Raw genomic sequence first — 15,855 nt, 5'->3', positions numbered from 1 at the left:
ACTCCACAGATGAGGACATCCGTTGTAACTCTAAATGGCACAATATACGGACATGAAGAAATATTCAAGCAATGAATCTTCATCATAAATATTTACTACATGCTAGATTCCTGAATACATAGAGGCTTACACTGAACTCAAAATGAGAATGTCTTCATTGACTTTAATAGCCCTATGGTTTCACTTTTGATTTTTGTAGATTAAACAGGTATGGATCAGCCCAAGCAGTAAGGAATGAAGAAGCAGCAGAAAGGAAGCACCAAGAACAGTGTTTCACACTGTGGCCTGCAGCTTTGGAACTGTCACTGTGTATCGACACCTCGCAGCTAATTGCACCAATTAGCCAAGCAGTCATCATATTGCACCAATGATTAGCTAACCATTTCAATACTTTTAAAATAGCTTATTTTGCATATAAGTTTTCCACTGTTAGATTGGTTTTAGTAAGAGAAAGCTGCACTGTGATCAACACAGCCATCCATAAGATCATTCCTTTATCTGTAACGGTTATTGCAACAGAGATGAAAGACTGCATTTCCCTGCACTCTTGCACAGATGTGACATAGAACTCGGTCAAAAATATTTATAATCCACTTTTTCTGTATGATCGTAAGAATGGCTTTTCTTACATTTTCCATGCAGTACTGCGAACAGAGGAAGGACATTAAAGAACTTGTCATGACATAATTATATGTATTTAATATTACAGCAAAGGAAATAGCATCAGAATAGTTGTTGATAGGATGTCCCAGCAAAGTAGCTGCTGCCAGTGGAAGTCACCCTAATATAATTTACAGTAGTTTATTTCTGACTATTGGATATTATTCAGAGAAAATCCATTTAACTTACTCTACATTCTTTGTCCAGTCTGGAGGGTTACTCATGGTCATAAATACGCAGTTGGTCAAAATAGTGCACATGATAAGCATGCTGAATAATGTAGGCTAAGAGTTAAGGAATGTAAACCAGAAAATTTCATAAAAAGATTATCAAATAACACACTGCTTTGGTAGATTTTCACTATCAGGAGCTATCTATCCCTCTATTGCTCTTTTAATAACCAGTGAAAAGCCCTGAATATGTTAAAGCTTTCATTACTTGCTTTATAGCTACAAAAGAACAATCATATGCTAAAAATTATAAAACCTGAAAGGTATTTTAAAAAGCACCACAACTCTAAAATATTTTTTCTTATTGAACAAAAATGTCACCCTTTGAAGTATTAGCTTCTAACTTCATGGAATAACACAAAAAGTATTTCTTTTAGATGATCTAGACAAATCTGATCTGCTTCATGCATGCAAAGCAATGAAAAATACATTTTCTTCACTTTAATGTTTAGGCATGTATCAACATTTTTCCTTATCACTATGATACACTGAAAGCTAGCTGCCACATAGAAGGAGAGAACATAGGGAAATCTTAGTGAGAAAAGTATTTTATTGCTGTTTGTTTTATATATGACTTTGGTAACATAAATGCTGTTGAGAGGGGAAGGCACATGTGATTCTCAAAAAAAAAAAAAAATCCAAATAGAATTCCAGAACTGGTTCAAGTCACTCTAAATCTACAACCTTTTACTCTCAGAACTGCTGACATTCTTCTAAGGTACAAAAAAAAAAAAAAATCAAAATGAAAACCATGCAAATGAACCACGAAATGCCCACATGATGGCACCAACACCTAAAGCTACAGAGAGGACAAAGCTCGAGTTTGAGAACAGCTGCAGGTTCATGTGGTGCTCTTAAATAGAAATTCAAATACAATGAGGTGAGAAGTACAGTGAGGTTCCCCTCCAAAACTTTTCTTTGCATGTCTACACTAATAAAAAAACCTTCAAGTGATAATGATACCTCTACCTTCTGAGCTGTCAAAAAACCGTGACATTACATTCAACAATCCTTTGGGTTTTCTGCACAATGAATATATTTAAAATTCTTTACTGAGAACCTAGCTTCTCTTTATGTAATTCACATATGAACAGAGCAAAAGAGAAATAAATATATATATTTTTAAATATTAAAAACTCATGCTACAAGTGTTTCACCAGCCTGTACTTTACATAGGCTTTCAAAAACTTTTTTGATGAAATGTCCACTTAGAGCTGCAGATCCTCACTATGCTTTCATTAGTGGAAAAATAACTATAATATACCTTACCATAAATTTAAACAACGTGGTTTAGCATTCTGACTTTGGTCACTAGCTCTTCACCACCACCTCTGTCCCACAATCTTCTATTATTCCCTATAACTCAATATAATAATGCTTCAGAATATGGGAAAGAGTGTCATATTATTGAAAAATAATAATTTGTAGTGGCACCTGTAGCAAGAAAATTGAAAAAAGCCTATGTAGTATCATGATTGTTTTGGAAGTCATTTGTAGGCTAGCCATTGATAACAATGTCTAACACATACCAACCACTGTAATTATCAGTCTTCCAGTACACCAAGACTCAAAAAAGTCCTTTCAAGATTTAGTCTACATAATCTCAGGATTTCTATACACAATGCTAACACAAAGTTAGCAAACTACTTTCAGTGTGCTTATGTTAGACTTCTGTAAATACAAGTGAGTAAACATTTGTATTTTTTCCTTATTAAGTAAGCTGGCCTTCTGAAGTCAATGACCTCATTGCTCATATTGGTATTTGGGATCAGACCAGTGGGATGCCTACTATAGTCTGCTACAATGAAAAAGACAAAATAATAGTTAAGTAATTACAATAATTTAGCTATTCAAATCTCTACCTGCAATGTGGAAATCTCATTACTTTCTTGAAGACTGAAATTAAAACATCAATAGGCTTACAAATGTATGATGCAATAATGATCAAGAAATAAAACAGACAGGTGGGATACATACAAGACTAAGAATGTATAACAAAACAAGAAATCTAAGCTGTGTTATGAAACTATCTTTCGGTAAGCATTATCTGAATCAGAAAATGAAAAGGAATAATGAAACCATATTTTCACTAAATACTCATGCAAGCACAGACCTGGGATCAAAGATTTTATTTTAATACACAGTGTCAGGGAAGAACTGAAAGTATTCTGGGCAATATATCTGCAGTTCATGAAAAATGTGGAGGAGGGGAAAGATGAAAAAAAGATGTGGAGATTACAGAAAAAAACAAGAGGGAAGGAAAAATTATGTGGGGGAAGAAAGAAGACACAGAAATCGTAAAGGATGATGACTGGTTGTCTGGCTTCTGGTATTACTATATTAGGATCCAGTAATGAACAGAAATGAAAAAGGAGAATGAGAAAAAGATCAGAAGACAGAAATAGTAGAGAGAAGAGGGACAAAGCACTACTGATCACATTGATCCCGGGACATGTGCCAGAGAATGACTTAAATACCAAGTAACATCTCATTCATTACAGTTTCAGACTAACCACTTGAAAAGGATATGAATGTACCAAAATCTTAATAGCTATTTTTCTAAGAGGATTGAAAGGAGTTAACATGTACAGGGCAGAGGTGGCACTGAATCGGAATATTGCCTTTCCTTTATTTAATACTATAAAGGTCTGGAAAAAGAAAAAGAGAATGAAAAACAGCATTTAGAAGATACCAAGTTAAAAACCCTGAATCATTTTCATTTCATCATTAATCATATTTGGTCAATATGCTCTTTTTGCATTGACACAATCCCCTTGTCCAGTTCACACATTGTAGCATCCAGCCAAATTACTATAAATACAATTAAATGAACACTTAAATGCATCTATAAAGAAATCATAAGTAATCCTGATATTGATAGCTAGTAAACAGAGACAAGTATGAAAGTAATGTAGGCAATATTTGAAGAATTAGCATACTTTTTGTACGGTATAATATATACACCGAGGTGTGTAACTGTTACCAAAATGAGAGCCATTAAAACTTCAATCTCTAAATCAAATGACCAGCATAAATTATCAAATCAAAGTACTAAGACAAAAGTAACTCAAAGTGATCTAAGTATCAAGTGATCCTGAAAATATGGAAATCAAGAAGGTTCAATAACCATTTTTTAACATAATACTAATGTACTCAATTTTTTGCTGTACTCTGAGAGTAATGTATTACTTCCCTTTTCAACTATTGCTTGTGATAGTTCTGTACCTGCAAGTCTATTTTCCTTGTCATACTTTACTTTCACCTAATACAGAATTCACTCTATTCACTGTATCCAGGTATTTTCACTCTCTCCACAGTTTCAGCAATGACTCATGTATATTATCAACATTCAAAAAAAGCATTTTAAAATGTAACAGTGCTTTTAAAATCCAAGCAATAAAGAATAAAACCTGTAAGGTTTTTTTTAAAAAAAAATTATGTTGATTCCCACACATCTGGGAAAAGTCCTTTCTATTTCCACAATCTCTTCTTTCTACACATGGTTGACTTCCACACTTTTGAAAGAAATTGGATCTAGATAGTATTGTGGCAGTCCTAGGAAGCCCAAAGGGCACATAAGCCATGCAGACCTGGAATACTGCCAGCAGCCATGATCTAACTCAGATGAAATCAGAGGGCAGCATTTGTCAAGATTATGCTCTACTTTCTGAGCAGGTGTGGCAAACAGAGCAGCTGAAACCACAGCCTCTCCCTGCCTGAAATAATAAATTATAAATTATAAAAATCAGTGGTTCCAAACTTAACATGTTTGCATTCTCCCATACTTAGAGATTCTCAAGCTGTACTTTGATCTTTTATTGTACAGGAATCTGTAACATGCTCTTTACTATGAAGATTCTCTTACTATTAGTCCTGGAGTTAATGAAAACAGGACTTCTAATAATCAGAGTTCTTATGTCTTCTGTTCCCTTTACTCTGACAAAACCTCTGATGAAGTCGCATTTGTGTTATGCTGACTCATTAAGTTAGGCTAAAATATTAAAATGGAGCCTGACCCAAAAAATTATGTTCAAAAATATGCAAAGAATGCTAAGAAAAATAATAGGAGAAATTATGATTGCAACATAAAGCTTGAAGTCTTGCTTCTCCTACTGGAAACCACAATGCTTTTGGAAAAGATCAATCAAGAAGCAATTCAGTAGGACTTTACTTCACGTCCACACTTAATTGCAGAATTACTCTTCTAGTTTCCAAAGCATGATGATGCATGCTCTAACTTCAGGATTTCTGGCACTGAATTTAGATATTTACTACTACAGAATGTGGAAAGAATTAAGGAAAGGAATCAGTACTTTAACCCAAATTCTATTTGCCTTCCAGACTTCAACAGGGTAAATCACTTGACTAAAGGGAGCAAAACATGATAATTAATTGAAAACCTTGTTTTCAGATTTAACTCATGATTCTCTATACACAAATTCCGTTTTAGAAATCTTGCAATGAACACTTTAAGCACAATTTATTTTTTTTTTAGCTATTCTGCTTAGTTATTCATGGTATGCCTATATTGCTATTATTTCAACATATTACTGATGAGGCATACCCCTAATTCCTGCAGGAAATATCTTCATTTGCATTTTTTCTCTTAGTCTGAGTTTGAATCATAACAATTCTTGGAATCTTTCTTCATTTTTCTTTGAAGCAGTTTCTTCACTTTCATGGGTTTTGTTTTTTAATTCACTTGTTTTTATTAGCTAGCTAGTTTCCACAGGAAAGAAAAGAAAGCAGGAGAAAAAATTTATGAAAACAAGGAAAAAAAATAATTTCTTCTTTACTAGTACAATAAGGAGACTGCAATACATATGATGCCAAAATCAAAGGAACTGAAAATCTGGAGGAAACCCAAGGCCATCTGGACACTAGTCTAAAGTTCAACACTTTTGTGCTGGCCACAGCAGTTGTTGTTACTTTAAATCAAAGCAAATATGCGGATTGTTTGGGTTTTTTTTTTAAGTAACATCTCCGTAAAAATAATTTTTTAATTATGTAACATTCTGTCAACACTCCAAGTACAATTGCTACCTCCGCTTTATTTATGTCCTTCTTTTGAACACCTCCTCTTTGAAAACAATCCTAGTACAAAATAGAACTGGATAAGAAAATTTTTTCACCCAGACTAAGTTGGATATATGATGCTTTTACGGAGTAAATGTGGATCAGGATGATCATCATATCCTGAGAAATTACCTTTACATACTTTCCTATCCTTCCCAGTGAAAAGAGAATGCAACCTAAACTTTTTACAACAGTGAAGAAATCTAGTAAGAGGATGTGTAGCTACCTTTGAGGTGGATTTCATATTGAAGACCTGCTTCTTTCACCACTATAGCACAGCAATTAGTAATTTTTCTAAAGATAAACCCTGTGCTGCTACTTCAATTCTCCTGCATGTAAAACACTGAAAGTTACAAGTTTTAATAAAATGCCAGGTTTATTAAAAAAAATAAAATAAGTGCATCTCTACTTGTCTGTAAGGTCCCACAAGCATTACTAATTTCTGTTCTTGGAGTGGAGACTTCTGCCAATCACATCAGCTGTTGGGGGAATTATTATATGGAAGCTCTAGATCAAAAATAATAGAAATACTGTGTCTTTGAAGGGTTGTTTGTTATTTATTTTTCCTAAAGTCTGATGGAAATACTTTTACACTCACTTTTTTATTGATATAATATGGGTCCAGGTCTTCCAAGGGCTCGGACACCATTCCTGGAGGTATGTCGCCGTAAATAAATGGCAGGGTCTTTCCTGCCTCCAAGTCACTGTTTGGCTTTGGGCCATCTTCATCATCATCATCTTTGCGCTCTTGTTTGGATTTTTGAGCTTTCTCTTCATTGATACGCTGTTCAATAGCTGCAAGGGATTCTCTTGTGAAGTAGCGGAAGCTGTCGGGTCCTGGTGGTACCAGCACTGATTGTGCCATCTTTTCATCCTGCACCTCTTAATTACTGTTTAGCCTCTCTCATAAAAAAAGTGCTAAAATTAAAAAAAAAAAACAAAAAACAAAAAAACAAACAAACAAACCAAAAAAAACCAAAACAAAAAAAAAAAAATACAGAAAAAATTAGAACACAGCTACCAACAATGTAAAGTAATATACCACCACAGAATTTTGTGTGGTACATCTTGTTAAATTCAGTAATTATCATCCAAAAGGAGGCTACTGTGAAATGAATTTTTAAATTTGTTTTTATTTAAAGACAAGTCATTTTCCTTTGCAGCTTGCCTCTTAGAGTGGTTTCAGAGGTATCAATTCTTAAAGCATTTGGTTTAAAATTCATTTAGTGCTTGCACCAATAGATTGTCATTTCTACAGGCTGATAAAAAAAGTCACATACAATACTATAACATATTTAGCCTTTATCAAGGGTAATGTTATCCATTCCCATGAACAGAGTAGGATATATTTTCCACTACATTCAGTGTGAGGAATCAACAGTTCTGAAGTATTTAGTTCAGTGCTGAGTGAGACTCCAGACAATGCACCTCCTTACTACCCTGAAAGCTGCATCTTGGACCAGTCCTCCCTCTAGCTATATGGACCAGAAATGACTCTTAGAATCCACTATTGCCACGTAGGCCAGAAGGATCAGTTGAAAGCAATACAAGATGCTCCTTCTCTTCGAGTACAAAATATGCTGCCTTTGCTGAACTGCCAGCTCAGGAAACAAGGTTCAGGCATAAGCACCTGTATTCAGATCCCCTGCCTGGCAACACACTGTGCACTGGAAGAATTGCTGAATTAAACAAAACTGATTTTTAATCATTACAACCTGCACTTAGATCTTTCATGTCTGATATCATATCAATTGTATATATATTTCATAAATTTCACCAGCAAGAGCAGGACCATCTCTTCTTAATGTCTCCAGGCAGTTCAGTTAAAAAGCACAGTGGAAAATATTCCCAATGCAAATACTTTGATCTGAAATTGCAAACAGGCTATCTGCTGTAGCCTACAAGAATTTTTCTCAAGCATCCTTCTGAGTAAGCACATTAAAAATATAGCAAATGCAATAAAATAACAAATTCTGAGTAAGACAATATACCCAGAAACAATAATCAGATTAAAAGGATACAAAAGTTTGAATAGAATCAGCCTGATCCTATTTAACTGTCTCACTCAGCACACATACTCCGGCACAGCCGCAACAAATTAATATTTTTGAAGGCTGTTAAATAAGCTGCAACGTGATGCTTTCTCCTCCTTTTCAACCATATGCACACAGCCACTTACACCTACACAGTCCACACACATCCCAACTCCTGCAGGTCTCCCTGAGAGCATGCTCTTCCACTGCAGGCAAATGCACCTGGTGCATTCTGTCATGTACAGTCTGTACCAAACTCTGCTGGCAGCCGCACTGACTACCAGCAGCAGAAAGATTCATTAGGAAAATGAAAGTGGTCCTACAGCAGAATCCTGTTAGATTTTATTTCTAATTACAGAAGGGAAAAATGAAAAAAAAAAGCATAATTCTGTTTTAATACTGCAGGAAACAATTAAAAATTCATTACCAGTGAAGAATCTTGCAGTTATGTGGGTTTGGAATGGCACCAGGGAAGACTGCAGTTAAAATTCCATCATGCCTTATCCTTTTTTTTTTTTTCCTTTCTTCTTCTATTTTTTTTTTTTAATTCTCCTTTTACAGACCACACCTAACTTCCTGCTGAAGGATCCTGGTTATTGAAGTAAAATCTGGCATTTCCTCTGTGAGCCTACTAAGTGCTGTAACTCTTATTGCCAGTAGATGGTACTGATATATACTCATAAATTCTTCTCAGAAATGGTAAAGAATTTTTGCATGCTTGAACACTTCCTTAAACTGAGACTCTTGGACTAAAATATATGATTTTATATAACCAGTCAAGTCTCAAGATTCTCAAAATTTCTTTTGAATACATAGCAGCTACTGATGTGACCATAGCTGTTAAAACTGCGAAGGTAAGAAAGAAAGAAAGTAGGAGGGATAGCAAAGTAAGAGAAATCAAAAAATGGAGGTTACACAGACAGAGTACAACCTAAGCAATTGCTGAAACTGTATTATCAGCAGTCTGGATTATTTTAAACTACAGGTTGTATAAATGATCTAAAATAAATGCATACAATATGTTCACTGTGCATTCTTTCTAAATGTGGATCGTCCAGCAAAGGGAAGGAAGGAGGTTCACTGAGTGTTCACTGCAGCAGCGAGCTCCTATACAGAAGTCATCTATTCTTGCTCCCTGCTGCAGCAGGTGGTTGGGAGCACTGTAAGCCACTCTCTGTAGCAAATCAGCAAAACACCCCCTTTGGGCCCCACTCCACCAAAACACCATCCTACTTCTTTCCACTCTTCTGCTTGCTCTGTATTTTCCATGCTTACCAATTTTCGTACTTTTTCCTCCTGCTGGACTAATAAAACTTTTTTATCTCTCTCCTACCTCACCATCAACCTTCTGCCCTTCCATTCTTCTTTCACACAAACACAAATCTCTTCCAAACTTTTCAAGCAAGACACATTGCTGTATCTATACGTTCAGATGTTCGGGCAGTCATTTACTCTCTGCCGCCTCCTTTCCTTCAGCCACGAAGAGGACAAAAAAAAAAAGGTATGGAAAGTAATAAAAAGTAAAAGGTCAATCTAACGTGAGAGACATCGGAGAAGGAATTAATAGAGTGGCTGAAGAAACGTCACTGTATCTTTGAAAAACGGACAGTGAAGAGAGGGGGAAATATTGATAATTTTGTCCTTTTGTAATTGTGGTAAGAGAATTAAGAGTTTGACTTGGTCAAAATAAGGTTTTTGAAATTTTCAGCAACTAAGACAAGATGTGCCAAATGAGAATTATAATTGAACCACATCAAAAGTATCACTTTGGTTTTGATTAATTTAAACATTACACAATATTTTAAAATAATGTTAAAAGCCTTTTTAGAAAAGTGTTTCATTCAATAGGGTTTTCTATTTTCAGAGATAATTCAAAGAAATCAACAAAAAGTTTACAAATAATTCCATGTAAACAATTTTTTGGTTAAGAAGCTTGGGATGAAAACTTCTGGCTGGCTCTAATTAGGACTACAGTTTACTTGGGGCTGTTCTGAAGTCTCAGAATAAGAGGATTGTGAGGCAGCACAGATCCACAGGAGGAGTAGAGGAGCTTCTAACTACAAGAGCATTTTGATTATTTATTTGTATGGATAGGCAACAGCTTATGTATGAAAGTCACAGTAAACCAAGTACCTGAAAAGCTGGGCTAATTCACACAATATGGGAAAGGCGCCTCATTCTTCCATTAATAGTATATTAAATGAAAGCATCTGATTAATTGTTTCTTATTGTAAGGGTCTTAAATTACCACAGATCACATTTTGATTTCCACCAGTGATACACAATATACAAGCACAGTGTGAGGAAGGACAGCAAAAAGAGAAGACAAAAAGGAAATAGCCAGGGGACATTGTATCCCATTGCCTTAGAGGCTTGGGTCTACAGTCTTATTAGGAGGCTGTAAGGAAAAATGAACAAGTATTTTGGAGAGACAGACTACAGTCTAGACTACAGGAAATGCAGTCTAAAAGAAAACTATATATATTTCTAAAAAGGAGACAACAGTAATACATCTAGAGAAGCTTGTAACAATCCTTAAAACATATTAGATACTACACATAGCTATAGTAAATCTAACAGATAAAATTATTAGAGATAGAAAGGGAAAATTATTAAATCAAATAGCAAATATCAATGAAAACCCAATTCAACATAGCCTATGTTTAAGAACTATTGTGTGAACATAGTAAAATCTTACCTAAAACACAAACATGAAATAAGAATAGCAATTTTGGTAATAAGTCATTCCAACTGCTGTCTAGCTTCCCCCCTACAGCCATGGGTACATTTTATGAACAATTTTATCACTGACAGCATCCATCTTCCCTCTTCTGTGGCACGTGTGAAAGCTTGAAATGGACCTTGTAATTTACTCCTCTGGTAAAACACAAGGCCCACAGAGAGGGTAGAGATGAAGAAGTGTTCAGTGTCATATGTAAAGAAACTCCACATGAGGATGAATGATTTTTGACAGGAGAGAGCCAAGAGAAACCTCCAAATCTTCTCCTGACATCCTAAGAACCTTCATTTACAGACAATCCTGATTAATAAAACTAGAAGGAAAATAGATTACCAGTTTTTCCTCGGAAATGTGTAAAAAACCGTCTTTGTTCAATGGCAAAGCAAAGTATTAAAAAGCACAACTGGCAACTGGCCATCATTCTCTGTGGTTCTGTGATCGTTTTACTCTCCAGCTGTGTGTCCCTGTACTATATTAGATTGTCCCTAATTGCATGACTTTTCATTTATAGTCCTGAATTTCATCTCGTTCCACTAAGAGCAGTCATCAAGCTCATCTAGTCCTTTCTGTATAATAGCTTGCTCAGTCTTTGACAACGCCTTACAACTTTGTGATAGGAGCAAATTACATTGGCATATTTCCATTTCTTTGCTGAAACAATAAATTAAACTTTAAAAGAAATCTGGCCCAAAATTAAAACAGTGGCAAGCAACTTGGACCAAAGTGTAGGTTACTGTAATATTTGCTGTAGTTTGCAAACTATGTTAATACTATGCTAAGATCTTTAATCTTAAAAAAACCCAACACCATTAATTTTAAGCTCTAAAATAAAACAGTATTTTAATTGAAAGAGCAAAAGAGACCCAAGCAGAGCTTTTTCTTCTTGCAAACAGTATCCATTTAATCAAACACATTGAATTTAAAGAATTCCTGTCACCTCTTTCCCCCATGATACTTAAAATTCTTACTACACTACTAAATTAATCATAGTGATCTAGGTGACTGAAAAACATGTTTGCTAGCTTTGAGATGACATGACGCTGGAAGGGCTACAAGCTGCAAGGATAGTATTAAGCTTTAAAATGTCCTGACAAACAACAAAATGGGCTCAAAATGTGATGCAATTGAAGAACTATAAGTTCTACATTTTATACTTTGACAATATGGAAATAATTCAGACCACAGCAATAAAACATCCAAGGAAATGTAGGAGCCAAGAGATCCTACATCTGAAAGCTCCCAGGGAGATGTAAGATTTGAGCTCTTTCTGTCTTAATTTTACATTGAAAAGATCGATTGAAGACACGACTGTCTTTATATGTCGAAAAAGCTCTTCCAAGGAAGCAAAGGAATTTGTTTTCTTTTTATCTAACATAAAGATAAAGAGGTTGTGGCGTTAAACTGCAGCAAGAGGGTTTGTTAGGAAAACTTTTTACCAGTGAAAAAAGGAATTAAGAGAGAAGACATATAACAATCTTTCAAGAAAAGCTTTAATAAAAGCTAGACCACGCAAGTAAAAGATCAGTGGCGAGTGTGAGTTTTGTAGCAAAACTGATCAGGATGAGAATCAAGAAACTTATAACGGGCCTTAACTGTTTTAGGGTCTTAATAAGTGTAGGTTTCTCATTGTTTTGTGATGCTTCATCTGTTATGTTTCTCGCCAGGCCTAAAGGAAGCTGTCAGCACTCCATGGAACTGCATGAAAGATTGCATAACATGGGATTGCCCTGTTGCAAGGTGGAAGGTTTAGAGCTGCTGCAGTACCTCTGCTAATATTTATGTTTTCACTGCTCCACTGCTGAAATTAGACAGCAAATAAACATCAGTTCTCCTGTGCCTGAGGTTTGTGTGTCTCATACAGTGCTCCACTATCTGTTCAGTAGCCAGAGCTGAGACAGAGGTCCCTTCATACAATATTGATGTACTGAACTGTGCACTTTGAACAGTAGGTGTTCCTGCAAAACAAATCTTTCCAAATGGCTCTTACAAGAGCTATATTAAAACACAGCTTCCTACACATTTTCCAACATTTTAGATGGATGTATAACTAGCAAGTCACCTTTGAAAATGCAGTTACTTGAAACCTTAAGCCAGTATGAGATAGTTCTGTCACAAAGAACAGACACATTTTCCACCCACTCTTACCCTGCTCATTTCCCACTGTGTTGGCCTGAGCATTTCTGCACCTCTTCATTTTAGCCAGATCAGCCCAGTAGTCTGGCTGAAAACTGTAAATAACTGGGCAGATTTCAGAAAGATCAAAGAGCTGATCCATCACACTTAAGAAAAGGAATTAGGAGTCTTAATGTCTCGAGATGTCCTCTCAGAGTGAAAAGGACTAGCTGACTACCTTCAGGTCTTCCAAATTGTAGTGCTTCACCTAAGTGCAAGCTCAAAAGGCTTAAGGCACCAGAGTATGAATGAATGGATCTCCAGAGCTTGAACAATGAAGCAGAACAGGGCCCTAACAAATACTGGCACAGACCCTGTGTCTGGTGTAGAGCCCAGTATAAGTAGAATAAAAAGGCCAAAAGGGTCATTAAAATGCCTAAATGCTAGCAAATTTAAGGATCAAATTGGGCTACCATTCAGGTACAGCAGCCTTAGGATTGCTCTTCCAAGATCAGAAAGTGACCAGGATCACCTGTTTCCTTGCAACAAGAACATCAGGACAGCATTTTAAGAAAAAAATTGCAGCAAGGATCATATAATGTGAAAACAGATATACAAAGATCCACACTGGGAAAGCTTGGGGGGGGGTCCTTCAAATCAATTTTCTTACTCTCATTAAAACTTATTTCAGGAAATTGTCCATAGGTCTCTGGAAAGATGTACTCCAAAGTGTTATGAAAAAAACATTGGTAAAAATCAGTTAATTGTTATCTTTTAATTACTGTTAACTAATAATTGGTAATGATTTGCATTTGTTAAAGTTAATCCATTTTCCTCTTTTATCAGAAAAGGCCTTTGAAAAATTGCTGATTTTCAGTCAAATGTCAGGGCACGAACAAAAAAGCTACTTTTCTTTCCAGATGAGAGGCCATTAAATCCTTCCTTCTAGTATTAGACAATCTGGATTTTTCACTTGATGAAAATACCATTCTTCAACTTTTTTATTTAATACAGTGAGATAAGCTTTCTGCCAGACTATAATGATCTCCACCAGTGCTCCTTGACCACAGGAAAAAAACCAGAGCTGATGTAAATCCAAGAAAGGTTCAAAACAACAAAAACAAGAGTTCAAGTTTCCCTTGACAAAAAGGGAAATCAAACAGCAATGTGGGAAGAAAATCCAAAAGTATTCACCAAATCCCTAATGAAGCTGATTAAATGATTATGGCCTTTGAGCTATCTAGCCGCAGTGGGCTCTTCTTCAAATCAATCTTTGCCCTGATACACATCGTGAGAAGCTATGCCCACAAGAAGAGTCTTCTGTAAGTGTCAGGCTAGAGATATATCCATTTTTAGTGTGTTTGTGTGGGGAGAATGAATATACAATTCAAAGATGTAATGATAACAGAAGTGCCATATGTATGGGATGAGCTAGATATTTCCAGATGCCAGAATAGGAGAATGTGCTGACTATTTATGCTGTTAATAAAACATGCTGTGATTTCTTTCCCGACAAACCAGAACTCAGAATTTAGCATTCCCAGTATGGGCATTATGCAAAGATGTTTAGAATGAAATCTCCAATTAATCTGAACTACAGCGTGGCTACAGAAAATTCATATCTAATATGTATCCTTTGGATATAAGGCACCAGGCAGATGGGAGATTCTAACATCCCCTAAACATCTGTCTAGAAGTTTTGGATGAACAACATAAATCATTATTCTGAACCCACTGACAAATTATTGTGGGGCATACTCTGTGATTCTACTTTTATAGCCTCTTACTGTATTCTGCTGCAAACACAACCTATGAATAAGCCTTATCAGTTATCGCTTACGTAAGCCCAGGTCAGGCTCCGACAGGGAAGCCGGGCGCAGCTTCCCTCGAGCCAGGGACAAAGGGGCACGGACCGAGCCCTCCATCTCCATGAGCTGCTGCCAGCAGCTTCCACTTCCCCGCAAAACATTCCCACCCGTTCCTCGTAACCTGGCAGCGCCGACAGGGCGGGCACTGCGGCGAGCCGGGAGCAGGTGGGAAGAAGGCGGGGGAGTGAGGCAGGGGAAGCAGGGCGGAGCCCGCCGGGCGCCGCCGCCCAGCCCGGCCCGCGCCGCAGGTGCGGCGGCCGAGCCGCCGACCTGAGCCTCTGCATCCGCTGTCGGCACAGCGAGGGGAGAGGGGCGGCCCGGTGTCGCTGGAAGCGCCCGGGCCGAGTGAAAAGGCGGCTGGGGAGGCGGTCGGGGAGCGGCCGGGCTCCGCAATGGCGCGGCGCCCAGGGGAGGTTGCCAAGCAACCGGTCCGGCGGCTGCGGCACCGCGCTGCGCGGGGGGAGCGCCGCACCCGCGGGCCCGGAGACTCCCGCAAGGCCTCCTCGGGCACACGGCGTGTTCCAGAGGGACAGCTGCCCCCGGCAGCTTCAGCCGGGCCGCTCACACGGGAGCAGCCGGTGTTTGGGGCAGATGACGGCCGGAGAAGGAGAGGCAGAGGGGGTTGCTGAGGAGAACCCGCCCTTCAGGGCCACCGGCGAGGGACAGCGGAGTACCGCCGGGCGAGCTCCCTCCCCGCTGTCCCAAGAGCCGAGCTCAGCAGCGATGGAGCCAAATTCAGGCTTTACCATCAGGGCGGGAAGAAACCGGGGGATCACCATCCCTCCTTCAGTCAGATTTGTGTACCGTCTGTATTGGATACAGTCAGCCATGCTGCCTACTGCCTGCAGTCAGCCAATTCCCCTGCTCCGGGTGGGCGGGTGTGTTGTGGGGCTTTTTTAAATAGGAAACGGTGACTGTAAAACCATAGAAACGGACCTGGGGAGTGGGGTGCTGGGACAGTTTTTACATCATCTCCACTCATTTCAAGCTGTTGGTATATTTCTGATAAAAAATTAACCTCATCCACTACATGCCAAAACCCCTGGGTTTAACTTGGTATACGTGGGAGGACGTGAGGGTGTACATGTCCAATTTGTAACTTTGCAAATTAAAGAGAACCTGGATCTGAACGGAGC

The 15,855-nt window shown here is 37.8% G+C and overlaps 1 protein-coding gene across 1 annotated transcript in view; it reads right to left on the bottom strand.

Moving 5' to 3' along the window:
• LOC121356704 (sodium channel protein type 2 subunit alpha) overlaps positions 1-6,831 on the bottom strand; it is a 51,501-nt gene extending 44,670 nt beyond the window's left edge. Inside the window, exons 1-3 of the mRNA XM_041473398.1 lie at positions 6,565-6,831; positions 3,420-3,538; positions 850-939 (exon numbers count right to left, since the gene is read on the bottom strand). Coding sequence (XP_041329332.1) covers positions 850-939; positions 3,420-3,538; positions 6,565-6,831 — 476 coding nt within the window. The remainder of the gene's footprint in view (positions 1-849; positions 940-3,419; positions 3,539-6,564) is intronic.
• Between the last annotated feature and the right edge of the window lie 9,024 nt (positions 6,832-15,855).

The sequence above is a fragment of the Pyrgilauda ruficollis genome, unplaced genomic scaffold, assembly GCF_017590135.1.
Source record: "Pyrgilauda ruficollis isolate IOZ18807 unplaced genomic scaffold, ASM1759013v1 scaffold3, whole genome shotgun sequence".
NCBI classification, from domain to species: domain Eukaryota; kingdom Metazoa; phylum Chordata; class Aves; order Passeriformes; family Passeridae; genus Pyrgilauda; species Pyrgilauda ruficollis.
This window is presented reverse-complemented; position numbering and strand designations above follow the sequence as displayed.